Source organism: Drosophila montana, unplaced genomic scaffold, assembly GCF_035044405.1.
Source record: "Drosophila montana isolate Dmon_TW-CO22-7 unplaced genomic scaffold, ASM3504440v1 contig_3543_1, whole genome shotgun sequence".
NCBI lineage: Eukaryota > Metazoa > Arthropoda > Insecta > Diptera > Drosophilidae > Drosophila > Drosophila montana.
In genome coordinates, this window is record NW_026998424.1 from 65,294 (window position 1) to 88,558 (window position 23,265).

At 41.6% G+C, this 23,265-nt stretch overlaps 8 protein-coding genes across 17 annotated transcripts; 3 read left to right on the top strand and 5 right to left on the bottom strand.

Annotated features, from left to right (window-relative positions):
• Positions 1-145: 145 nt before the first annotated feature.
• ARY (Aldo-keto reductase on Y) lies at positions 146-1,864 on the bottom strand. The gene is made up of 5 exons (XM_064692291.1): positions 1,550-1,864; positions 1,324-1,491; positions 1,093-1,262; positions 688-1,030; positions 146-629 (listed from the first exon to the last, which is right to left on the bottom strand). Exons 1-5 carry the CDS (start codon positions 1,721-1,723, stop codon positions 327-329), a joined length of 1,158 nt encoding a protein of 385 aa, XP_064548361.1. The 5' UTR covers positions 1,724-1,864; the 3' UTR covers positions 146-326.
• On the bottom strand, positions 1,858-3,510 carry LOC135435304 (1,5-anhydro-D-fructose reductase). Its single transcript, XM_064692292.1, has 5 exons — positions 3,468-3,510; positions 3,265-3,338; positions 2,952-3,119; positions 2,375-2,890; positions 1,858-2,140 (listed from the first exon to the last, which is right to left on the bottom strand). The coding sequence occupies exons 2-5, from the start codon at positions 3,334-3,336 to the stop codon at positions 1,943-1,945; spliced, it is 954 nt and encodes a 317-aa protein (XP_064548362.1). The 5' UTR covers positions 3,337-3,338; positions 3,468-3,510; the 3' UTR covers positions 1,858-1,942.
• Positions 3,511-3,886: 376 nt separating this feature from the next.
• Positions 3,887-4,830, top strand: LOC135435319 (kxDL motif-containing protein CG10681). The gene is made up of 2 exons (XM_064692313.1): positions 3,887-4,144; positions 4,250-4,830. The coding sequence occupies exons 1-2, from the start codon at positions 3,921-3,923 to the stop codon at positions 4,719-4,721; spliced, it is 696 nt and encodes a 231-aa protein (XP_064548383.1). The 5' UTR covers positions 3,887-3,920; the 3' UTR covers positions 4,722-4,830.
• Positions 4,722-6,325, bottom strand: LOC135435318 (EARP-interacting protein homolog). 4 transcript variants are annotated; one of them, XM_064692312.1, is made up of 3 exons: positions 6,305-6,325; positions 5,858-6,063; positions 4,722-5,794 (listed from the first exon to the last, which is right to left on the bottom strand). In XM_064692312.1, the coding sequence occupies exons 2-3, from the start codon at positions 6,026-6,028 to the stop codon at positions 4,823-4,825; spliced, it is 1,143 nt and encodes a 380-aa protein (XP_064548382.1). In that variant the 5' UTR covers positions 6,029-6,063; positions 6,305-6,325; the 3' UTR covers positions 4,722-4,822. The 4 variants fall into 4 exon arrangements, with proteins under 4 accessions (XP_064548382.1, XP_064548381.1, XP_064548379.1 ...); XM_064692311.1 differs by having other exon boundaries at positions 5,858-6,066; positions 6,305-6,322; XM_064692309.1 differs by lacking the exon at positions 6,305-6,325 and adding an exon at positions 6,221-6,297 and having other exon boundaries at positions 5,858-6,066.
• A 328-nt stretch (positions 6,326-6,653) lies between these two features.
• On the top strand, positions 6,654-7,929 carry vih (ubiquitin conjugating enzyme vih). The gene is made up of 2 exons (XM_064692343.1): positions 6,654-6,898; positions 6,990-7,929. Exons 1-2 carry the CDS (start codon positions 6,798-6,800, stop codon positions 7,417-7,419), a joined length of 531 nt encoding a protein of 176 aa, XP_064548413.1. The 5' UTR covers positions 6,654-6,797; the 3' UTR covers positions 7,420-7,929.
• LOC135435329 (RB-associated KRAB zinc finger protein) lies at positions 7,582-10,266 on the bottom strand. Its single transcript, XM_064692333.1, has 2 exons — positions 9,569-10,266; positions 7,582-8,771 (listed from the first exon to the last, which is right to left on the bottom strand). Exons 1-2 carry the CDS (start codon positions 10,085-10,087, stop codon positions 8,085-8,087), a joined length of 1,206 nt encoding a protein of 401 aa, XP_064548403.1. The 5' UTR covers positions 10,088-10,266; the 3' UTR covers positions 7,582-8,084.
• A 199-nt stretch (positions 10,267-10,465) lies between these two features.
• sti (sticky) lies at positions 10,466-16,959 on the bottom strand. Its single transcript, XM_064692316.1, has 7 exons — positions 16,607-16,959; positions 16,308-16,546; positions 15,881-16,231; positions 14,252-15,631; positions 12,467-13,963; positions 12,210-12,405; positions 10,466-12,143 (listed from the first exon to the last, which is right to left on the bottom strand). Exons 1-7 carry the CDS (start codon positions 16,866-16,868, stop codon positions 10,549-10,551), a joined length of 5,520 nt encoding a protein of 1,839 aa, XP_064548386.1. The 5' UTR covers positions 16,869-16,959; the 3' UTR covers positions 10,466-10,548.
• A 305-nt stretch (positions 16,960-17,264) lies between these two features.
• tral (trailer hitch) lies at positions 17,265-22,253 on the top strand. Of its 7 annotated transcripts, none has more exons than XM_064692328.1 (7): positions 17,265-17,788; positions 18,868-19,338; positions 19,541-20,061; positions 20,536-20,748; positions 20,916-21,145; positions 21,198-21,559; positions 21,627-22,253. In XM_064692328.1, exons 1-7 carry the CDS (start codon positions 17,668-17,670, stop codon positions 21,632-21,634), a joined length of 1,926 nt encoding a protein of 641 aa, XP_064548398.1. In that variant the 5' UTR covers positions 17,265-17,667; the 3' UTR covers positions 21,635-22,253. The 7 variants fall into 7 exon arrangements, with proteins under 7 accessions (XP_064548398.1, XP_064548394.1, XP_064548397.1 ...); XM_064692324.1 differs by having other exon boundaries at positions 17,267-17,788; positions 19,529-20,061; XM_064692327.1 differs by having other exon boundaries at positions 17,267-17,788; positions 20,533-20,748.
• The last annotated feature ends 1,012 nt before the right edge of the window (positions 22,254-23,265 follow it).

Sequence of the window (23,265 nt, forward strand, 5' to 3'; positions counted from 1 at the left end):
CCTGTATTTTGTATAGCTGTTTTTATAGATCGTCTGCATTCCGAGCATACCCGGTTGCCGTTTGACCTTTCAAAATGTTTTAAATGATTCAACCAACTAATGTGCAAGAAAAAATTAGTTAGATATGAAACTAAAAGCTTAATAGTTGGCGGTTTCGAGGGTTAATTCACATTATTGTGGTACTACCCTCTGATTATCTTAAGTATATACAAATACAAATGTAAATGCATACACCACAAAAAATTTTCATTCATTCGCTTATGTCTTCCACAATAAATTTCAGATGAACATGAGATTACAGTTGGTTGCTTGTCCCATTAGTGTATCTACTCAACCGGGGGTTCAGCTTCTTCAGCCTCAGCGGGCTCGGTTGGCGGTAGCGTTATCTTCTTTGGGGGTATTTCCTCCTGCTCAAACTCTTCAGGTTGTTGCTCTCGCTCCTCCTCTCGCTCGAACGGATAGAAAGTATGCTCCTTGATTTCATCAAATTTTACTAATCGGTCCTTAGGCTTAATGCCTCGCAAGGCGCGAGTATCTGCTTCGTTTAGCTGGAAATCAAATATGTTTAGATTCTGCTTAATGTGTAGAGGATTGCCAGCTTTGGGTATGGGAACAACACCATAGTCAATCTAATAAGAAATTCAAAATTATACTCTGTATGGATACGGGCTTAAATTTGGCGCATACCAAGTAGCGGAGCACTATTTGTGCCGCAGTACGCTTGTACTTCTTTACGAGACGTCTCATTCCCTCGGAGAAGAAGTAAATTGGAGAGTGCATTTCACGGTCCGGCTGACCAAGCGGCGCATAGGCAGTTACAACGATGCCATTATAGCGGCAGTAGTCGACGAGATCCTTTTGCATGAAGCCCGGCCAAATCTCCACCTGATTCACAACCGGCTTTGATGAGCTGCACTGTATGATGCGTTGCACCTGCTCCATATTAAAGTTTGAGACACCAATGCTGCGCACCATTCCTAGCTTTACAAGCTCCTCCATGGCATGCCAGGTATCAATGTAATCGACGTCGCTTTGGAACACATTGGAAATTTACAACATTTCAGTCCGCAACCAACATTACAGGCGACCTACCTCGTTTGAACCTTATTGCCATCCATTGGCTGAAGAATCTCATCACACATGTGCTTATAGCCCACTGGAAAGTGCATTAGATACAGGTCGATATAATCGAAGCCGAGGGCTTCCAGCTGCTTTTCGCATATGCGGCGCACGTCTCGCGGGTCATGGTGGGTATTCCAAAGCTGTCCATGGAGAAGGATAAAGGAAATTTAAGGTGATTCTCAGAGAAAGAGAACGACTTACCTTGGTAGTGAGAAAGATGTTCTCCCTAGAGACATTCCCCATTTGTATTTGCGTTCGTATCGCCTCGCCCACCTCCCTTTCGTTTTCATAGCAAAACGCCGTGTCGAAGTGTCTAAAGCCTGTCTCCACAGCGCAGTGGATTGCAGTCAAGCATTGATAGCCTTTCATCTGCAATGTAATGGAAAAAGCTTTAGGGGACTGACTGGTTTGTAGCCGCATTACTTGCCTTATAGGTTCCATATCCAAGTACGGGCATTTCGTAGCCGCTGCTCAGCTTGATCTTTGGTGCCATCAGCAGGGCCTTAACACCGCAAACAGGCTTGTCGCCCAGTATCAGGGCCACCCTCGAGTTGTCTTCTTCATCGTCGTCACATGTGGTCAAACAGCGTGCCGGTATCATTACGAAAATGTTCTCGAATAAAAACAAACGAACTTTTATATACAATAATTTAAATTTATTTGATTACCAATTTTGATCCCAAAACGAATGAATAACGTGATTTCAAACAGCTTCAACCAAATCAAACAAGAAAATTTTTACCATTGGAAAGCAGATGCTAATTGCAATCTATTTAATACATCAATAATTATTTACATGTGCGCTAGCCAAGCTTTTGCTTTAAAACTCAATGGCAAATGGATAGTACTTGTGATTTTGACCCTTGATCAAATTCAAAGGCACCATTCGTTCGCCAGTGTTATAGCCATCCAGCACAGACTTCTCCTCCTCGGTCAGCTCAAAGTCAAAGATGTTAAAGTTCTCAGTTATGCGACCGGCATTGGATGACTTCGGTATGGGTAAAACACCCAGCTCCACCTGCAACAAGACATTCAAGCTGTTAGGAATGTGGTTAGGGGTTAAGTTCCCCAGTTCAACGAGAATACGGGTTCGAATCTTGTGCTCTACACAAATGTGCTATTGTCTAGGCCGAAAGCCATAGTACCCATAGCCAAAGCTACTTAAGTGACTTTGGAAGTCTATAACTATACCCTTTCCTTAGGTAAGAGTACACTAGCTACCCATCAATTTCGACGTAACGTCCAAACTCACCAAATAGCGCAGTACAATCTGTGGAGGCGTCTTGTTATATTTTTCAGCTATAGCCTTCACTTTGGGAGCATACAGAAACTCTGGCTTCTGTTCATCCGGATTGGGTTTTCCAAGTGGCGTGTACGCAGTTAAAGTGACTCCGTGCTGTTTGCAGAATGCGGCCAGTTTCTTCTGGTTAATCGCTGGTGAGCACTCTACCTGATTGGTGACCGGCTTGATCTCACAATTGTTTATCACACGCAACAACTGTTCGCTGTTGAAGTTCGAAACCCCAATGCTGCGCACTAGGCCAATTTTAACTAGCTGCTCCATGGCCTTGTATGTGTCCAAGTAGTCAACGTCGCTCAGCTGAAGCACTCCGTTCTCGTCTTTCGGCATCAGAGTTTCCTCATCGATATACTTGTAGCCCACCGGCATGTGCATCAAATACAGATCTATATAGTCCAAGCCAAAGTTGCATAGCTGCTTGCGGCATGCAACCTCTACGTGCTTGGGATCATGATGTATGTTCCAGAGCTACAAAGGTACCAACGATAGATATGTAGAAAATGTCTCTGATTCCGATTCAAGATCTCACTTTTGTCACTAGGAAAATATCTTCACGCTTGACCACACCCTCAGCAATCTTATCGCGTATGGCCTTGCCCACCTCCGCCTCGTTTTGGTAGAAATAGGCGGTGTCTATATGCCGGTATCCGATGTCAATGGCGTGCTTTACAGCTAGTTCACCCTCATTGTTCTTCGACTGCAAGTGAATATAAATATAGTGCAGTTTTCAAGTTTAACCAATCTTAATTTAAACATAATGAATTAATACTATTTTATTTCAGTTGATTAAACTTAGTCTAGCTCTGTTATATTAGATATATGAAGCTTCAATAAGAACTTACATTATATGTACCCAAACCCAAGATGGGCATTTCGTAGCCATTGTTCAATTTAACAGTCGGTGCCGGCTTCATAGCTAATTAATGGTTTTGAGACGAATGAGACAAAAACTGTCGGTTAATTGTTTGACAAGCAAATATACTTAAAGTGTGGCCACCCAAAACATGTAACATTTGTTAAAATGTTATTAATAGAGGGCACTAACTTTTTACATTAACCGGCAAAGTAATGCATCTGTTAACAATTAATCTGAGTGGTTTAGCGCATTTAAAAAATAGTCGCATTTTGTAAAAAATAACCTTTTCTTTGTTTTAATTTTGGCAAGACTAACAAGTGACAGCTGTGCTTGAAGATTAAATGAGTATTTTTTTTATATCTATTGGTAACTATTTAATGCAGCAGTAAATTAATAAGGGCGATAAAAATAATTTACTGCACAATAGAAAGGAATAATAATATAATTAAACAAAATATATGTAATATTTACTGTTTTACTCTGTGAATTTAAAGTATCTTAAGAATTGTACCGCCGATGCCACAGTAAATTCGAAATCACATTAAATCGTGATTTCACATGGTAGTCGCGATGTATCGATTAAATCTTTAGTTAGTTAGTTATCGATTGCTTAGCAAAATATTACAATGCAGGAATATATGCATGTTTACGATATGTTTTATTAGTATCCCAAAGTTTACGAGCTTGATGTCCGAGATTGAAATTACAGACATCATGGACGACAATGCGGATACTACACCAGATTTAGAGTCCTTCAATGGCTATGGTTTTAATAATTGCACACCTGCCGAAGCATTTATTCAAGGCCTCTCTGGAATGGTAAATCAGAGTGATGTTGAGACCATGATACGAGCACAAAAACAAATGTGAGTAGACAACAAAGAAAATAGTTGATAAACATGCAAGTAACTGCAATTATGCTGGAAATCAAAATGATGGCACAATGAATGAATACCGTTTAAAACTTTCAGGCTACAACGGTTTGAGAAGACGAATGAAATGCTGCTGAACTGCAATGCCTTGTCACAAAGTCGTTTAAAAAACGCAAATGAGGAATTTAAACGACACGTTAAACTGCTGAGTGAAATGAAAAAAGATCTGGATTACATATTTCGTAAAGTACGTATTATTAAGCAGAAACTACAACAGCAGTATCCCGCGATATATGCGGAAGTCCAGCCTCAGCGAAGCAGCTTGGCCGAAGAGGCGGAAGATGAAACGGAAAGGGCGAAGCCTGCGCAGATTGTGGAAACAGCTGAGGTGAAGCCGGCCACCGAGCAAACACCCAAGAAAAGCGGAGCCACGATCGAGTATGTGCAAATGCAGGAGGCCATCGAAAATGGAACAGTTGAGATCGAAAATGAGCTCATAAAACGTGTGTGTTCCGTGGAGACTGCGAATCCTAATGACTCATCCGATTGTACGTCAGAGGACACTGGTTAATCATTAGTTCATAATTAGATTTATTTAACATAAAGCCTAGTAATGTATTTATGTATACAATATTTATAAAAACTAGTGGAATATTCTGTCTAAGGAATAGGTTAGAAAATTATTTGGTACTTATATTGTTTCGGAACTTTTGAGATTATAACGCGTCCATCATAGCTCAACGATGCAAAAATCCAAGGATCAACGTTACTCCATTCTGCACAGTACACAGAGTCTTCATGCTGATCGAAGGTCTGCAGTAAGCCATCGGACAGGACTTTGTGCCGTTCCTGTGAGCCGGCTGTAGTCCCCTCGCCAGATTCAGTACCCGGAGCTTCTGAGCTAACCGAGCCGGCACAGGTCAGAAGCACCTTACAATCACTTGAACTGGATAGTATTAATTGATCATGAAAAGTGTTAAACCGCACAGACCAGACCCAATGCGAATGATCGCTGCGCTCAAAAACTGGAGCCTTCACCATGCGACAGTCCCACACTTTAAGGCACCCATCGTCGCCACCGGTCACCAGATGACACTGTTTATTTGGATTGCAGTCCAAGTCGCGAACAAACTGCCCATGTGCATCCTCTATGCTCCAAGCGCAGTGTTGAGTGTCGCGTACATCGTATGCCCGGACGCTAGTATCGTGCAAGGCCAAAAATTGATGTCCCTGATGATGATGCGACCATTTGCCACTGGTAAATGGTGACATGTGCTTTGCTCCGCTGGTGCTGCTACTGACTTCGGCCACCACGCGAGTGGATGCCTCCGCGCGTTGCATGACAGCCAATTTATTGCCAACGACGCAGGCTAGAGTCTGCTCTTGACTGGGATGAAATTCAACAGTCTTTACGCGTTCGCCCAATTCGGCCGTATCCAACACCTCAATTTTTGCCCAAGGTATATATTCACTTTTAATTGGTTCATCAGCGGCATCCTTTGACCCCTCAGCCGGTAACGTTAAGAGTGCCGCCTGGGACAGCACCTGCGCCCCCTTTTGAACATTATACACGGTTACCAGCAAACGCGCATCGTAAGGACAACTGTTGAGCTTCCAAACCTCGCCTAGTGCATGTTCAAAAATCTAACAGGATAGACTAAATATATAAGAAAATGTATAAGCTGCTAACACAAAATGTACGCTCACTTTTGACTGTATGGTGCCCTGCTCCTCGTCATATTGCAGCAGGTGCAACTGATTGGTAGGCTTCAAAGAGTTTGTGGCTATAAAAAAGCACACATCGTTGCCCTCGCCGTATTGCGGCGTAAGAGCGCGCGCCTGTAGCTCTAATCCATAAATCAAGCTGTTCTCCTCCATTTAAAACGCTTCTAGCAAAGCGATTCTTATTGGAACTACTGAAAGCAACAAAATAAATAAATATTCGTCGCATCATAATAGTAAAATTTAAGCTAATTCGATTCTACAGATGTGAGCTAGAATCATTTGTATCCGTTAGATACAAGAATATATTATTGCATGTGCTAGATTTAGGAGAAGCAAATTTATTACCTATAAGTCAAAGCAACTAGGTAGCATATAATTTTATAAAATTTACGAAAATTTTAACTTTTCCATTCATAAAAGGCTTCTTACCCAAATAACACTTAACAATCAAGCAACTCCTGTTCTATTATATTACAATATTTCTATATATTTCTTATTAGAGATGAGCGCATAATTCAGAAATATCGAAAGACGGAGCATAAAAATTAATGTATGTAGCTAAAACCTTACTATCAAAGCCAAACGGAGAATAAACATCATAAGCCATCTAGGACATTTGTATATTTATAATATTTGTATATATATAAAAAATATATAGTTTATAGGTAACAATATTTATAATTTTGTTTTATTTTCATTTGTTATTCACTTATAGAGTAAGCTATTAGTTATTATTCAGCTGACACAAAATACAACTCTGCGCACGCTCAAATCAACACTGTGTTGCCTCCATCCATTTTGTTTTAGTGAAAAAAGATTCTCAAAAGTAACAGACGCGCATTAACAAAATTGACATTGCAGTATAAATAGTGACACTTTTAGCATATTCCACAACTTAACTAAATTCCCAGAGTGCAACGCAATGGCACAAAACATCAGCCCTGAACAGAGTGGTGCTGGTGGCAGTAGCAAACACAACGATGACTCGCTGCCTATCAAAGACAATCATGCTGTGAGCAAAAGGTAAGGCGCCAAATTTTGATACATACATATGTCTATATATATGCTTGTTCGGCTGCTAAATGATTTGCAATAATTTCTTTATTGAACACAGACTGCACAAAGAACTCATGAACCTAATGATGGCCAACGAGAAGGGAATTTCGGCGTTTCCAGACGGCGAAAACATCTTTAAATGGGTCGGCACCATTGCTGGCCCAATAAACACTGTGTACTCGAGCCAGACATATCGGTTGTCGCTCGACTTTCCAAATTCCTATCCGTATGCCGCGCCTGTGGTCAAATTCTTGACACCATGCTTTCATCCCAACGTCGATCTGCAGGGTGCCATCTGTCTAGATATACTCAAAGACAAGTGGTCAGCGCTGTACGATGTGCGCACCATATTGTTGTCCATACAATCGCTCCTCGGCGAACCAAACAATGAGAGTCCACTAAATGCGCAGGCCGCGATGATGTGGAATGATCAAAATGAGTACAAAAAATACCTAGATGCCTTCTATGAGAAGCACAAGGATACCTAAACACCAAAAAACTGGCGGCGGCTCCAAAACTCATTCTATGCTCATATTGCGGCGTATTTATTACCATTTGTATGCGTGGTGCAAGCAACACCTACACCCCGCCCCACATCTCACCCTTTATATTAGTTCATGCTGTTTTGGTACATTTGCATTTCTACTGAATTTCATTGATAGGTACTATTGGATTTTTTAATTTTTGCAGCAAATTAATTATATGTAATGTAATGGTATATGTATGTAATTTTCAGACCGTCTGTTTCTTTAAGCTTAAGCATGAAATTTAGTTAATTGTTTTTTTATAAATGATTTTTGAAGTATGTAAGCGGGCTACTGTCATCAATTTGTGTACTGATTTCAAGCAATTGTGCAGGCCCGGCCATCATGTGAATGTTAGCTAATTTTATAGTAACCTCCCAGATACCCACTCACTACATATATGTATTTACTTTTAATGCAGCAGTTTTTTCGACTCGATAAATATATATATATAAAAATTTTAGTATTTCAAAAGATTTAAATTTTTAAATTGTCATAAGTTGAGTTAGCTTCAAGAGTTATTGAAATCATATATGTATACATATATATATGAAAATAAAAGCGGATAACTGATTAGTTATGTCAATGGATCCGAATTGACGTTTCTGCCAATTGATAACTATTCATTTTTAATTGTTTATACTGCCAAAGGATCGACTCGATTTTAAATGACTTTTTGTGTGAGCGGCTAAGGCAGCTCGGGATCCAAAAATACGTACACATCGCTTGCAGCGCCACAGTGGTTTCTGGCTATGACGTCTCATGAAGTGATCTTTTAGATTTTGATCTGTATAGAAGCGTTGTTCGCAGCATTTGCAAGCAAACATGTATTCGCCCTTGCTCTTGTGCACCCATTGATGGCGCGTGAGCAGAGCCTTGCGACAGTAGGATTTGCCACACTTTTCGCACATATACTTGGAACTGTCGGATTCAATATCTTTAAAGTGTTGACGCCGTAAATGATAGTTGAGACTGCGAAGCGCGCTATAGACTTTATTGCAGTCCGGTTGTGTGCAGGAATATGTGGACCTCTGGTTCTGGTGAACCTCCTGTAAGTGCGCGGTCAGCAAATTTTCTCGCGAATACGTTCTGCCACATTCATCGACTGGACATTTGTAGGGCTGCTTCCCTTGATGCTTTTGCATGTGGGCCTCATAAAGAGACATTTTGTAGAACCCGCGGCCACAAATGTTGCAGTCTATTTTTTGCCTGAGTCCCAAAGGACGCTTCGAAACGGCTGGATTTGAAGAGATCGCAACTTTTTCCTTCCCAAGAGATTGTTGTGCAGCATTATCCTCGATTATATATACTTCTTCCTGTAGTTATAAAAGAGAATGAAATGTAAATTCCATAAACTTTTACCAATTTAGATCATTAAACCAATTTATATGCATACTCAAATTTGTATGCATAAAAACATACCAATATCTATGTATATATGCTGGTTCCAAACAAGTTTTTTTGATTTCATATATATTCAACTAATAAATAAACAAATGTGTTCTTGTTAAGTGTGATCGACTAACATATACCTAGTACACATTTTCAAAGCTCATCCCCATATGTGTGTACATACATATGTATATGTGTAGAGAAAAATAGAAATACTAAAAACCTCATTTCCGGAATTCCTTACAAAATGAGTATTTAACAACACTGGTCGTACAAGGAATCCTTTTTAATGTTCTTTAATATGCAAACCGTAACCATGACAACCTCTTCCATATGTTTCCATATACATTAGTACATATAAACATATATGTATCTAGATAAATTTTTAAATTTGTGTGTTATCGTATATGTATGCATACTCGTATTATGTTGCCACGTTCTCACGCTAATAAAATAAGCGTGCCATAAACACAAGTGTATACATCAATACATATACATATGTATGTGTATATGTGTGCTGCCTTCCGTATCCAATAGACAGTTGTACATACATACGCTCATATTAACAGTTATACATTCAAACGTGCTCGATGCACAATCAACCACATGTGATTAGATTATTACGAACTTGAGGACATACATACATGCATAAACACAAAACAAAAAAATATATACATACATATGTATGTATTTAAATGTGTTCTCTTTAATAAACACTCACAATGTCTTCAATTGACTCCGGCATGACGACAGAAACCTCAGTGGATTGAACTTGAACAATTAATTTTTCGGACTGTGCATGCAAATACTCTTCCAGTGGAGCTTTAATCGTCTCGGATGGTATATCCTCCTGATTGCACCGGTGTCCGTTAACCTTAACGTTGACTTCCGACAGGAGTTTTTCGAAATTACTGAAGGACTCCTCGCACATACGTTGAAAATCATAGAATTTCTGCACCAATTGGTAGCAGCTATCGCAGATGCATCTAAGCACAATCTGAGGACTCCTGCCATCTTCGAGTGGCGCTTCCAAAAATCGCAGTCCGTCCCCAGCTCGCATGCAACCAATAAACTTGGCCGCCAAATCCTTTTCCTCGTACAAATCGTATGTTGAATCCTCTGCACTCAGCAGGACCAAGCATGCCCGACACAGGGACATTCTACCAGTCGTAGCCCTCGTCGCGTTTGTGGTGCTAGCAAGTGCGCGACGCGCGCTTTGTTTTCGTTCTGATTTAAACATCGCGTTGAGTTACATACGCTCAACCGGCTTGCCATAAATTGACATCAATTGCCACAATAACAATACATTGGTATGTTTGTGTGTATGTGTGGTCTGGAGCTCCCAAAATGTGGCACCCGTGCCCTGCGCCTCGCGGCCTTTTACTGTGCTGGATAATAAAAGCTTCGTGTATTAGATGCTGGCGTTGTTTCTACCGGCCGACGAAAACAAAAAAACTGTTATGCTTCACAGGGTGGCCCAGTAAAGCTTTGGCTTCCACAGGGCGCTACAACAGCAGGTATTCAAACTTGGCGCCATATGTATTAAAATGTATTTAGTCGTGCTGGAATCGCACAAACACATAATAAAAATATTAAAATAAAATATAATGATTTGGGCTTATAGGTTTAGGTAAATCTGTGCTAAATGCTACATACAAACACATGTATTTATTTAGAGCCAGACTTATAAATAGGTAAACCTTATACACTATCCGTTGTCATTGTCGAACCGACCGTTACGGACGTTGCCACCGATGATATTGTTTCCATGGATACGTTTAACTTCTTTTTGAATGCTCGCAATGCATCCAGGTGATATATCTGCTGAAAGCCAGCTTGCTTCTCTATGGACAAAGTATATATGTTTCGTTCGCCACTGGAACTCAGCAGCGTGGGCATATAATGGGGCAAATAAAGACGCTGCGTTTCTGAGGCATCGCTGCTTTCCGAGTTATCGCCGCTGGCTACTTCTTTGCTGTAGGAGCGATGCAATCGCATTATCTGCACGTACTGGTAGTGCGATACGTAGAGGAATGGTTCACGATATATGAAACCTGTTGGCGCGTAGACCCAATTTAAATCGTAGGGACGCGAACGACAGCCAAACTCATCGACAAACACTCCGCACTCGGCAAAGCAAAGCAGAAACTCCTGCCGCGAGATGCGCACGGCTACAAAGGGCTGACAATTGGCCGTATGCTGCAGCGTCTTATCCGCTAGATCGACAAACTCCTCGGCCGCATAGTTATCCAGATCGATTTCGTAGAACTTGTCCGAGCTGACGATTGCCGAGTGGCGTGTGTAGAAAATCGATGTTACGGCCGTGGCCGTATCCAATGCGCGCACTGGCTTAAATTTATGCAGTTTATGATCGTACCTGAGAATGACAATGCGCGTCGAGGTGGCTGCAATGGCAACCGAGTCGAGGGCATTTTCAGATTCGTTTGATATCTGCACAAGTTTCCACTTTTCGCTGTTCGATCGATTGGCTAACGGCAGCTCAATTACAGTCGTCTCTAGGACAGGCTTTTGACAGGGAATTGCGCTTTGGCAGCGCGACTCTAGCTGCCGGTAGTCGCATTGGTAAAGCTTCTCGCCATTTGCGCCCACCATCATGGCCTTTGCCAAGCGCGTCGATATGGACACAGAGCTAACCGACTCGATGCCAGCAATATGCAACAGGCGTTGTGTGTCCACATTGTAGGCAAACAGACCGCTGTTGCAGCCAAATAGCAATATTTTCTGCTCGACCACCTCGAATGCACAATTGATTTCAATGAGCTCGCCATCAACGGAGTCCTGTACGCCCTTGTAAGCTAGTGTGCCTATATACTCTTCCGTGTGGTTAAGCTCGCTGTCTACTGTTTCCAGGCTGCTGCGACTAGACTCTGGCCGCCCCTCGCTGAGCTCATCGCAGGTCGATTCAGTTTTGCTACCACAGTTGCCAGTTACATTGGCTCGGCATTTGCGATGCACCACATCTTTGCATTCCTTGCATCGCCAATAGGGCGAACCGGCTACAATTGGCTGCTCACAACTCACGCACGTGGCTGCGTCCACTTTAGATTCCTGCAAAGCCAATTCAAATCGGTGATGTGCCACATCGTCTGCGATCTGCTTTTGCGGCGATTTCAATTTGTTTTTAGCATCCGCTTGGCTAGCTGAGCGCTTCACTGTGGTCGGCGGTTTACGTGGAGATCGTGGTACTGCGGCGATGCTAGCGGGTCGCAGCTTGGGCTCGTCTCTGTCGCCATTAACAGCGCTGGACTTCCGTGGCGAGCGCAGAGTTGCAGTTCCTGATAGATAAATGTGTATTAGTATGTGAGTGCGTTATAATAAACACTTGTTCCTGTATTACTCACCATTTAACTGATCCAATTGTTCCTGCAGCATCTTGGATAGCTTTTGTTCTCGGCGCAGTTCTTCTTTTAGAGCACGATATAGTATAGATGATTCCACATCGTTGGGCGATATGTTCTCCTTAGTATTGCTGTTGGATCCAAAGATTTTGTCGGCCAGAGTTTTCTTTTTCTTGGCCGACAAATCCTCGACTTTAAGCTGAAAGTAATATGTCTTGGTTGCCAAACAAACACAATAAAATTATACAAATATATATTACCTGTAAATAGTCGATAAGTTTCTTGTGCTGAGCCAGCGTTGCCATAGCTTTGATATCCCGCTGCACGTAAAACTGTTCTTTTTCCGTGAGCGCATTCTGCAGTTCATCAATCTCTGTGTGGAGTCCCGTCTGAACGGCTTGCAGGTTCTTTACTTCGGCATGCAAATGTAGAACCTCCTCCTTACTGTGGAACAGCTCACTCAGTATGCGAGCATTTTCCTCCTTCAGACTGAGCAGCTCTCGCTCGTAGTCTGCGTTCTGCGCTTGGCAGCTGGCGCTCTGCACATCTAACTGATCCGCACGCTCTTGGGCGCCAAACAGCGCGTTCGTCTGCTCGACCAGCTGACTCTGCTGTGTGATTAGTTTCATCTGCAACTGCTTAAGATTCTCCTTTAGCTCCTCCAATTCGACTGAAAGAATTTTCGCATGTTGCTCGGCTTGACGCTTGCCGGACTCCTGCACATTCAATTCTTTGCGCAGCTCGGTTACCTGATCATTACGTTCGCGAAGTTTCACATGGCATGCATCCAGCTGGGATTGCTGTGTTTTGTTTCGCTGCTGCTCTGCCTCCAGCATGGACTCCACCTCTGTTAGCTGATTATCAGTTATGCTGCACGCGTATTTTAGGCGCTGGAAATTGTCACTGAGCTGCTTTAGTTCTGCCTGCAAGGCCTGAGTGCCTTCTCCAGCTGCAGCATTGCGATCCCGCTCCTCTTGCAACTCCCGCTGCAGCCGCTTCTGTTCTAGTCCTAGGCCATCGCAACGTAGCTGAGATTGATGCAGCTTTTGGCGCACCTCTCTGACCTGCTGCTCCAGTCTATGAACGTTTGCCAGGTGCTCAATAACTTCAGACTTGCACTTCATGCGCTCCTCCTCGGCTTTCTCCCACATGCGGTGTTCCTTTAAGACATCGCGCTTGCTGGCTGCTAATTCAGCCTTTAGCTCATCAATCCGTGCGTCACGCTGACGATACTCATCCTGCGCAGATTTCAGCGCACGTTGAGCCTCTTCGCGTTCATTCTGCGCTTTCTTGACACGCTCCTCTGTCAATTCCATGCGCCGCGCTAGCTGCTTCTTTTCTGAGAGCGCCTCCTCCAATTGCTTTTCTACCTTCCAGAGCGATAAGTTGGCCGTACGTGCTGCCTGCCGCTCCACAATCATTTGCTCTCGCACCGCGGCTAATTTATCCTCCAGTTTCTCATTTTGACGCTCCAGCATGTCGCCCACGGCGCTGTTCGCTGCGCCCGGATGTCCTTTCATTGGCGACAGGCTTTGCTCGTTGAAACGTTCCAGCATCCTCTCCAGCTTTGTAACCAGTTCCTGCAGTTGATCAGCACGACCCTTTTGCACAGATTCGGCATCCTTGGCGGCCACCAGGTCAGCACGCAATTGATCCTCAATAGCACGCAGCTCAGTCAGTGAACCAGGTGCCGTTTCATACGGGGAGGCATGAGATGCAAGAGATGATTCCGCAATGTTGCACCGACACTCAGCGAGCTGTGTTTAAAATCAAAGAATTTAAAGTATATACTAAATATAAATGCCGTACACTAATTAGAGACTCTCTTTTGATTTTTTTCTAATGACATGTCAATAATTTTGACGTAACAAATTTAGGTTATCATTAATTAAACGCCAAAATGACAGCGGACAGACCTGATTTCAATTTTATAAATTGATGTATAAAATATGACTACACTACTACTAAATATAAGCTTTATACGGCTTTATACATATATAACACATATTGATAATTGGACAAACAAAGAATACAATTTTCCATACCTGCAGCTCGCGGTCCAAACGCTGGCACTCTGCTTGTGCTTCCAGGGACTCCTTTTTCGCAAGACTCAGCTGGGTCTCTAGGGAAGCTTTGGCCGCACGCAGCTCGTTGTTTGCGCTTATCTCGCAGTTGAGACGCTGTAGTATGTCTTCGATGCTACGCTCCGTGGCATGTTTAGCCTCTTGGCTTGATTTCCCTGAACTTATTGACTCGTCCAGTTCGCTGCGTATGCTCTGCAGCTCGAAAGTCATGCGGCGGTGAGTATCCTGCGACTCGCGTAGCTTTTGGCGCAGCTCCGACAGCTTTTGCTCATAGTTTTCTGTTAGCTGAGTCCTTTGTTTCTCATTGTTGGACTCGGCCTTGACACTTTGTTCCTTTAATTGCTTCAGCATTTCTTTGTAGTTCTCCAGCTTGTCGCTCAGATGCTTACATTCATCAACTTTCGCATTAAACTCCAGCTCACGCGCATCCAACTTTTGTACTGTGCAGGCCAGCTCTTGTTTTTTCTCCGCCAGTTGTTTCTCGTATTTCTGCTCGGATGCGATTTTTGCTTCCTCGTACTTTTGTCGATTCAGGCGCAACAAGTCTGTGATTGTGGCTTCTTTTTTTGACCACATTTCTTCATCAATTTTTGCTGAGCTCTGCAAAGTTTTGATTTGGGTCTTGCAGCTGGCCAGCTCCATTGTCTTTTCCTTAATAATGTCCTGTAGCTTCTTAATTTCCACTTTGGCCTCAAGCACCACTTGCGATTTACCATCAGTCTGTTTAAGAGTTTGCTGAGCCCTTACCAGATCCTGCTTCAGCATTACAATTTCAGTTTCACGCGACTTCAGCTTCTGCTGCAGACTGCGCAGCTTTTCCTGCAGCTTAGACGTGCGTGCTGTGTCCGACACATCGGATGTACTGTAATCATTTTCCAGGTGAACGAAACTGTATCCAATAAAGGGCAAGTCCTTGCCACTAAAATCGTTCGACTTCATGTTCGAGGTCAATGACTTTTTGGCTTGCTGTTCTCGGCGGGCTTTGTGCCGTATTCCATCTTCAAAGTTTGAGATATCATCATCCGACTTGATAGTGGGTATAATGGGAGGCATCTGCGAACGAACTGTGCTCCACTGGATGCTCTCGAAAAACGGATGTTTAATAATTTTATCGTAGGAAAGCCGATTCGTTGGGTTCGTTACCAACGATCCGATGAGATGTTTCATATTGCTAGAAATTTTCAAATCACTCGGAAAGCTAATTAACTTTTTCAGAAGGCTATCATCGCAGTGGGAAAGTATTTTTGAGTACGTTTCATGCACGTTGTCCTCATGGAACGGCGTAATCTCACATATAAGCTCATAGCCAATGATTCCCATGGACCAGTAATCGCAGCTAACCTGTTTAGGAAAATTAATAAGTTATTAATATAGCTTACAGGCAAAAGTATGTATACAAAATACACGCAAATGAAACAAGAATTTTAAGCAATAGGCAGCTATCTAAAGTTTCATTAAGAAAGCTTTATAACTGACTTATTAACTGGATATTCTGGATATTCATGAAAATATAGTTATTTTCATGTTTTTTAGCGTAATATTCCATTTTCGAGTTGCATATTCAATGGAGAATCGTACAATAACACTCACGTCATGCATTGATTTTGACAGCTTATAGGTTGATATGGTTTGCAACAGCTCCGGCGCGATGTAGTCTGGCGTACCAACTGGCGAGAGACTCAATACATGACCGTCACGATCCAAGGCAGCGGCATTTCCAAAGTCTGCCAATTTAATGTGACCGAAGCGATCGATCAGAATGTTTTCCGGCTTAATGTCGCGATGAACGTAGCCCATAAGGTGCAGCGTGTGCAAAGCCAACGTTAGCTCGGCTAAATAGAAACGCGCTAGATCTTCGTCAAAAGGTCCGTGACGCGACATTAAGCTCAGAAGATCGCCTCCAGGTAGATATTCCATGATCAAGTACAAGTGGTCATTGTCCTGTGGATGAAGCGTTGAAAAAACATAATGGATTTCAAACAAAGACACTTTGGGGCTGTTTGGGGTTTAAACGTACCTGAAAGGCGTACTGTAAATTGGTTATCCACTCAGAGTTCCTTTGGGACATTATATCGCGCTCCACCTGCGAGGTGGTCACAATCGACTTCTTAATCTTTTTCATTGCATAAACATCGGACGTTTGACGTTCGACCACCAAGTGGACATTGCCAAAAAAGCCCTTGCCAATGAGGGCCTTGATGACAAAATCATCGGCATTTACACGCAGCTGACGGGTTTCCTCAATAATAGGACGAACTAAAGAGGCGACGGAGTCATATAAATGACATACCACATTTCTTAAATGGGAACACTTACATTTATTTACAAATTCCGCTATATTACGGTCGCGCTTCTTCAGCGTCTCCTTGTCGCACTCATTGTATAACAGACAGAATGCGTCCAGCAATCCCTCCCGACAGATGGCTTCAGCGACAGCTGCACTTGCGGTATTTACGGGCACAATGCTGCGTCTTGAAGCGCTTGAAGAGGGTTTTTGTACGGCGCCAACTCCTTTACCCAGTATTAGATTATTGAGTCGCGTTGTACGCACACTAATTGGCTCGCGTTGTGGAGGCATATTGATTCTGTGCAATTAAACAGTATTTGAGCCACTACATGCAAAGTGTTTATTTGGCTGATGCCATTGACAAAATAAAAGCGACGCTTTGTTAGGAATCGAACGTTTTGAATGTTAGACGCGGTGACAAACGCAGGGCTGCAAGGAATGCGCCAGTGTTGTCACCTCTAAAAAAAATATTTAACAAATCATTCAATTAAAATTACTTTGCTTATGAATGTAATAAATAAATTAACAATTTTGTATGTATATATATTTTATATATTTATTTTATTTTATTATCATGTGTTTTAAGAATGAAGAATCATTTAAAATGATGCAGCCCCAGCTCTCAATATTTTACAACACTGCTTTGGGTAGCGAGTATTCTTGCTCGTTCGATCATCTTCCACTTTCGACGGGTAGGTTTTTGCAGACGGAAGGTGAAAAAATTTTCCACATTACGAATTGCAAAAAAATCAACTTTTTTACTAATTTATCCATTTGATTTGATATAATTTTCAAATTGTGCTCTATTTCTATTGTATTAAAAATCTGCCTATAGAAAGTTGAAAATTTGCTCTGGAAATAGAAAGTTATTGCGTGCTTGTCAACGTCGAAAGGTTGAAACTGCAGCGCAGCAGGCAACACTCGCTCGGAAACGGGGCAACGTCGCGCTCGCTATAATTGTTTGCTTTACTTGATTATTCTATTCGTCGACAATTGTCGGCCATAAGCAGAAACAATTTTTCGTAAAAATTGGTGAAAAAATTATTTGATTTGACACGCGAGTCATACAGTGATACAGTTAGAATCCAACATGAGTGGCGGATTACCGGAGTTGGGCTCGAAGATCAGCCTAATTTCGAAAGCTGACATTAGATATGAAGGCCGCTTGTATACGGTGGATCCACAGGAGTGTACAATTGCCCTGTCGAGTGGTAAGTAATATCCCAATTATATATATATATGTATGTCTATATACATATGTGTGTATGCCTACACATTCGTGTTATTTTCCTTTATCCATGTGGAAATACTTGCAAACATTCGTATACACATATATGTATGCATGTATATCTATGCTGTAAAACTAAAACGGTAAAATGCAAAGGCGGGTGCTAAAAAGAAAATGGTTTCTTTAAAATTTTTTGTTCACGTTTTTGGTTGCTTCAGTTAGTTTTTACAGTAATATGCTGCTCATCGCGCAAAGAGCGGGCAGACACACGGCAATAGCCAACTCGCTCTCCCACTCTCTCGCTTTAGCTCTTTCTCTCTCTTCCACTCTCTCTTGTGCTTTTTGTTTGTCATGTTGTCGAAGCTCAGATGCTGTCGGCACAGATAGAGCTTCGGTTTGTACAGTGTTGCTTTTGCATCCCCATGCACGCGCAAAATTTCATACATATGTATGCCTGTGTGCATGTACATATATATGCATATAGTGCATGTACATATGTATATGCACAAATGTATACATTTACATCAAAATAAACGTGTAGACAGATAGCAATTTGTACATGTGTGTTCGTTTGCAATTTGCTGGCAAACCCCATTTTTGGCGCCAGGGCCAATTAACGGATTATGTGGTATTGCTTCCTTCAGCAACTACCGTTAGTAAAGGCAGTGATAAAAATGGACTAAGGAAAACAATTTGCAACTAAATATGCACACGTGAGCATGTGGCCAAATTACTTTAAATTACATACATCTTAGAATCAAAGTTACTACGGTTCTATATTACTATGTTTATTTTAAAGTATCACATTAATCATATTTTTTTAAAGATATATGAATATAGGATAAAGCTAGCACTGTACCTTCAACAATAAATTGTATAACCATGCCTTGCCGCATTTTTGCACACTACAAATGTATGTCTGTACTTATGTACAGTAGTGAGAATACATATATACAAACGTTTGCTTACATATACATACATACATATTTATATATCTAAACACATATTGAGGTTATACGAAAAATTGCGCCCAAACTAAGCTTATGTTATTTTTGTAAACAGTGCGCTCCTTTGGAACGGAGGACCGTGACACCCAGTTTCAAATAGCACCGCAGTCGCAGATCTACGATTATATCCTATTTCGCGGCTCAGACATCAAAGACATTCGCGTTGTGAACAACCATACGCTGCCGCACCATAATGATCCGGCCATAATGCAGGCACAATTGCAGAACGGTCCCCAGGTAATGCCACAGCATTTCCCAATGAATGCGCCACAACAACAACAGCAGCAGCAGCAACCACAGCACAGTGGTCCATCGATGGCTGGAGGCAGTGGAGGTGCACCCGGAGCACCAGGCGGCGGTGGCTTTGGAAATGGTAATCCATTTGGCGCCTTGGGAGCACCCAGTCTTGGCCCGGGCTCTTTAGCTCCTGGTGCCGGAGCACCTGGCAGTGGAGGGCCATTTATGAACATAGGTGGTAATCAGCAACAGCAGCAGCAACAAAAGCCTCAGCAGCAGCCAAAACAAAGTAAGGTTCAGCAATCATTTGTTGCAAGCAAAACACGAAAAGCTATTAAATAATTTCAAACAGACAAATTTGCCACTTGGGCATTACATGTTACTTGAAGTTATTTCTTTGCGCCACACTTACACCTACACACACATAAACACACCGTTAATATATAAACATATATGCACGTTCCCGTCTATATGTAAAGTTTCCGTTTTAGATATGCTTGCGAGCGCTTCGCGTTCGACAACGCCTATTAGCCTCATTATCAGTCCAACGGCCGACCTGACCCAGCAGCACTCCCAGCAACAGCAGCAGCAGTTACATCAGCAGCAGAATTCTGTGCAAGCTCTCGGCGGTGGCAATGCGCGCGATGCCGGTCATAAGCGCCAAAACCATCAGCAGCAGCAGCAACAACAGCAGCAGCAGCAGAGAGGGGGACCCAATATGCAGCAACAGCAGAGGAATAACCACAATCACAATAACGACTATTACAATCATCCCCACCCCCAGCAGCAGCAGCAGCGCGATCGCCGTGATTCTGGCCGTCAAATGGATAACAATTACAACAATTATAATAATCAACGTAATCGTGGTGGCGTCGGTGGTGCCATCCAACAACGTGGCAGTGGAGGAAATGGCGCATGGAACATGCATCGTGGTGGTCCACAGAATTCGAACAATATGATGATGCGCGGCAATCGCGGCATGGGTGCTCGTGGCCCAATGCGCCCCAATCAGGTAAATGCATATTTCAACCGTTCCACGTTCCGTTCAGTACATGCAATGCAAAGAGAATGTATGAGAGAATATATTATATTGTAATTTCTATATTTGACAACCTTCTGGTTGTTTTCAGCTCCAGCGTATTAATTTTTGAGAGCGGCAAATAAAAATCTTATTAACTCATATATTTTGCACAAGTTAAAACTTAAGCAACCGCTGAATCAGTTAAAAAATTAAAATTTCTAATTAGGTTAATAGTTATAAATATATATAGATGTACATAATTCTGTCCTTTCTTGGATCTGAAAACAGAAAATATTTGTATAATAATGTTGGATGTTCAAATACTGTCGACTTGGCCATAGTCTAACTCTTTTAGTTATGCGACCAATTCGATTTGATTCATTTAGAACATTTATAATGCAGCATAGTTCAGCAGTTGTCATTAATATTAATGTTTAAATCTTTTATTATTTTTACTTTTAGCAGGGTTATCGTCCACAATCGGCTAATCAGAATAAACCTCGCAACAAGATCAAATTTGAGGGCGACTTTGATTTCGAACAGGCTAACAATAAGTTTGAAGAGCTGCGTTCACAGCTGGCGAAACTCAAGGTGGGCGACGAACCCAACAAAACCACAGCTACAACAACAGCCACAACAACAGCCACAACAACAACAACTTCTACCACAACTGATCAGGTATACGTTTATTTTGTTTTGTTTATTATTTTCTGTTCATTTAAGTTTTAGTTTAATAATTCAACCGTTAAAAAAAACATGTCAAACATTTAAAACAATGCACACAACACACGAAATGTATTTGTTGGACCCGGACATAATTATACCCACTCTTTAATTTTGCACAGTTGAATGGGGAGACCGACAAGAAGGATGACTCTGGCAATGAGACCGGCGCTGGCGAGCATGAGCCTGAGGATGAGGACGTTCATGTGGGCTATGATAAGACCAAATCCTTCTTTGACAATATTTCGTGCGAGGCGGCTCAAGATCGCAGCAAGAACAAGAAGAATGACTGGCGTCAGGAGCGCAAATTGAATACCGAGACATTCGGAGTCTCGTCCACCCGACGTGGCAGGTAAGTTGCCGGATTGCCCCTCGACTATCGCCTAACAGGTTTAATGTGTCAGTTTTAATAGCTACCGGGGGCGCAACCATTACTACAACAATGGCAACACGATGGGCGGAGGTGCCGGCAATGGTGGAATGAATTCTGGCTACGGCGGTGCACCTGGCTATAATCGCAACAATTATCGCATGGGCGGCGGCGGCAATTTTCGCAACCGCAGCAACAATCGTAACAATAATGGCGGAAACCGCCAGAACAACATAACCAATGGAAATGGCAGCGCAGCCGCAGCTCTGAAAGCTGCCAACAATACAGGAGGTGCCGGTACGGGCAACAACACAGACACCACGGCACCCAATGCCGCAACAACGAAGACGGCCACGTCTACAATTACAGAGCAGACGCAACAGGTGGCGGCAGTTTGTAAGTACCCAATCACATATATGTTCAATCAACTACTTGACCTTAATCCTCATCATTAATATTGCAGCTCAATAATGTCGCATGCGTGGAGTTCCCTTGCCTAACTTTACAAAATCTAAAAACAGTCCTACTCATTGCAAAGCTAGTTTACCCGAATGCAACCTAATCAAGCGACCGACCGATCGACGACAAACAAGGCTCTTATCATCATGAAGAATCGATTATGGAACTAATAATGGCATAAACAGAATAATTGTAAAATTTTACTTAGTGTTGTAACGCTCATGACGTCCTGCGCGCACTTTGCCCGCCCACCGTGTTGCTTTGCTATTCATAAGATCAATCAGAAGCGTTCAGCAGCCATAAGATAGGTTTTTGTGTAAATGGCACGCTGAACGTCAATAGTGATGCAGCACATGATTATAGTGAGAACATACACACCTCTACATATATTTAGTAATAAATGTGAAGAAAACATTAAGCATAAGTCTATGAAAAGTTAAAGAAAAACTCTAGGAGTCGCAAATTATGAAATTAAAGAAAGAAACAATTAAATCCATGGAATTCCCAACATTAATAAAAGCAAACGCAACTCGCATGTTTATATTTTAAAACAAGAAAAAAGGCCTACAACTATACTTAATGTGGGACATACAACATAACATAAATAAATTAATTCAAAGCGTTACTAGCATTTAAACTTTTTTAAGAACAAATTTTAATGATGGAGAAAATGGAAATACATGCATATATATTTAAATGAGCAGCAACACGTACATATATTGAACACAAAAACAAACAAAATACAAAAATTGTAAAAAATAAATCACCTATCAGAAGTAGTGTGGGCATCAAATAAATTTACTTAATACTGATTGTTTACATAAAAAGCAAAACCCAGAACAATTAAAGCGTGTCTTTCAGAAATTAGTTAAATTTTCGATCATTTGCAGTGTCTAACCAAAAACTGTCAAATATAGTGTGTAGTATGTGTTTCCTGTGGGGAGCTTAAATATATATTATTAATTATGTTACTTAAACATGTGAACACCAATTATGTATTTAGCTACAGCCTTCAATAATCGCAGCAAGAGAAAATATTCTGTTATCCAGGAATGCACAATATCTCATTATACCACAATTAATAGTTGTTAGCCACGCATTGTGGATATTCGCGTAAGATTCCGATTTATATGATCTTATTTTAAAACCATTTAACATTATACTTTAAACTTGTGTCAAGTAGCTGGAATTGAATGGAGATATTACGAGAATACTCCACGGATTGTACATCAAAAATGTTTTTGTAAATGTTTCATATAAATAAGCCATATAATTCATATTAAATTCAGAGCAAAATAACTTACCTACGTTAAACTTTCCCTTAAAGATCAATATGGGGTTTTTTTTTTATATGTTGATCAATGCTAAGACGGACACGTTAATTCTATGTTGAGCACAAATCATGTATGAATCTAGGTATATGTTTATATATGTGTAAAGAAAGAGTAATATTTTTCTATAGATAAACTGTATGCAAGGATTTCGCAGAATGTGTTCAATTGCGTAAATGGATATAATACTCGTATGATTGTTGGTGCTTTTGATAACATATGTAGTTATAATTGGATAGAGAATAATTTTCTATGACAACTAGCATAGGAATATTCATAAAGCAAACGAGCTTGAACTGATTTGATATCATA

What these genes read in the sequence shown, in the direction of transcription:
- ARY (XM_064692291.1), bottom strand. Translation starts at nt 1,723, where the DNA reads ATGATACCGGCACGCTGTTTGACCACATGTGACGACGATGAAGAAGAC. An exon ending in TTGGATATGGAACCTATAAG is followed by an intron (nt 1,492 to 1,549) that starts GCAAGTAATGCG and finishes ATTACATTGCAG; the next exon opens with ATGAAAGGCTATCAATGCTT. An exon ending in ACATCTTTCTCACTACCAAG is followed by an intron (nt 1,263 to 1,323) that starts GTAAGTCGTTCT and finishes CTCCATGGACAG; the next exon opens with CTTTGGAATACCCACCATGA.
- LOC135435304 (XM_064692292.1), bottom strand. Translation starts at nt 3,336, where the DNA reads ATGAAGCCGGCACCGACTGTTAAATTGAACAATGGCTACGAAATGCCC. An exon ending in ATATTTTCCTAGTGACAAAA is followed by an intron (nt 2,891 to 2,951) that starts GTGAGATCTTGA and finishes GTACCTTTGTAG; the next exon opens with CTCTGGAACATACATCATGA. An exon ending in AGATTGTACTGCGCTATTTG is followed by an intron (nt 2,141 to 2,374) that starts GTGAGTTTGGAC and finishes GTCTTGTTGCAG; the next exon opens with GTGGAGCTGGGTGTTTTACC.
- LOC135435319 (XM_064692313.1), top strand. Translation starts at nt 3,921, where the DNA reads ATGTTTACGATATGTTTTATTAGTATCCCAAAGTTTACGAGCTTGATG. An exon ending in ATACGAGCACAAAAACAAAT is followed by an intron (nt 4,145 to 4,249) that starts GTGAGTAGACAA and finishes TAAAACTTTCAG; the next exon opens with GCTACAACGGTTTGAGAAGA.
- LOC135435318 (XM_064692312.1), bottom strand. Translation starts at nt 6,028, where the DNA reads ATGGAGGAGAACAGCTTGATTTATGGATTAGAGCTACAGGCGCGCGCT. An exon ending in AGGGCACCATACAGTCAAAA is followed by an intron (nt 5,795 to 5,857) that starts GTGAGCGTACAT and finishes CTATCCTGTTAG; the next exon opens with ATTTTTGAACATGCACTAGG.
- vih (XM_064692343.1), top strand. Translation starts at nt 6,798, where the DNA reads ATGGCACAAAACATCAGCCCTGAACAGAGTGGTGCTGGTGGCAGTAGC. An exon ending in AATCATGCTGTGAGCAAAAG is followed by an intron (nt 6,899 to 6,989) that starts GTAAGGCGCCAA and finishes TATTGAACACAG; the next exon opens with ACTGCACAAAGAACTCATGA.
- LOC135435329 (XM_064692333.1), bottom strand. Translation starts at nt 10,087, where the DNA reads ATGTTTAAATCAGAACGAAAACAAAGCGCGCGTCGCGCACTTGCTAGC. An exon ending in CGGAGTCAATTGAAGACATT is followed by an intron (nt 8,772 to 9,568) that starts GTGAGTGTTTAT and finishes TTATAACTACAG; the next exon opens with GAAGAAGTATATATAATCGA.
- sti (XM_064692316.1), bottom strand. Translation starts at nt 16,868, where the DNA reads ATGCCTCCACAACGCGAGCCAATTAGTGTGCGTACAACGCGACTCAAT. An exon ending in GTTTGGACCGCGAGCTGCAG is followed by an intron (nt 13,964 to 14,251) that starts GTATGGAAAATT and finishes TTTTAAACACAG; the next exon opens with CTCGCTGAGTGTCGGTGCAA. An exon ending in AACTTATCGACTATTTACAG is followed by an intron (nt 12,406 to 12,466) that starts GTAATATATATT and finishes TATTACTTTCAG; the next exon opens with CTTAAAGTCGAGGATTTGTC.
- tral (XM_064692323.1), top strand. Translation starts at nt 17,668, where the DNA reads ATGAGTGGCGGATTACCGGAGTTGGGCTCGAAGATCAGCCTAATTTCG. An exon ending in CTTCTACCACAACTGATCAG is followed by an intron (nt 20,749 to 20,915) that starts GTATACGTTTAT and finishes AATTTTGCACAG; the next exon opens with TTGAATGGGGAGACCGACAA. An exon ending in TCGTCCACCCGACGTGGCAG is followed by an intron (nt 21,146 to 21,197) that starts GTAAGTTGCCGG and finishes TTAATGTGTCAG; the next exon opens with TTTTAATAGCTACCGGGGGC.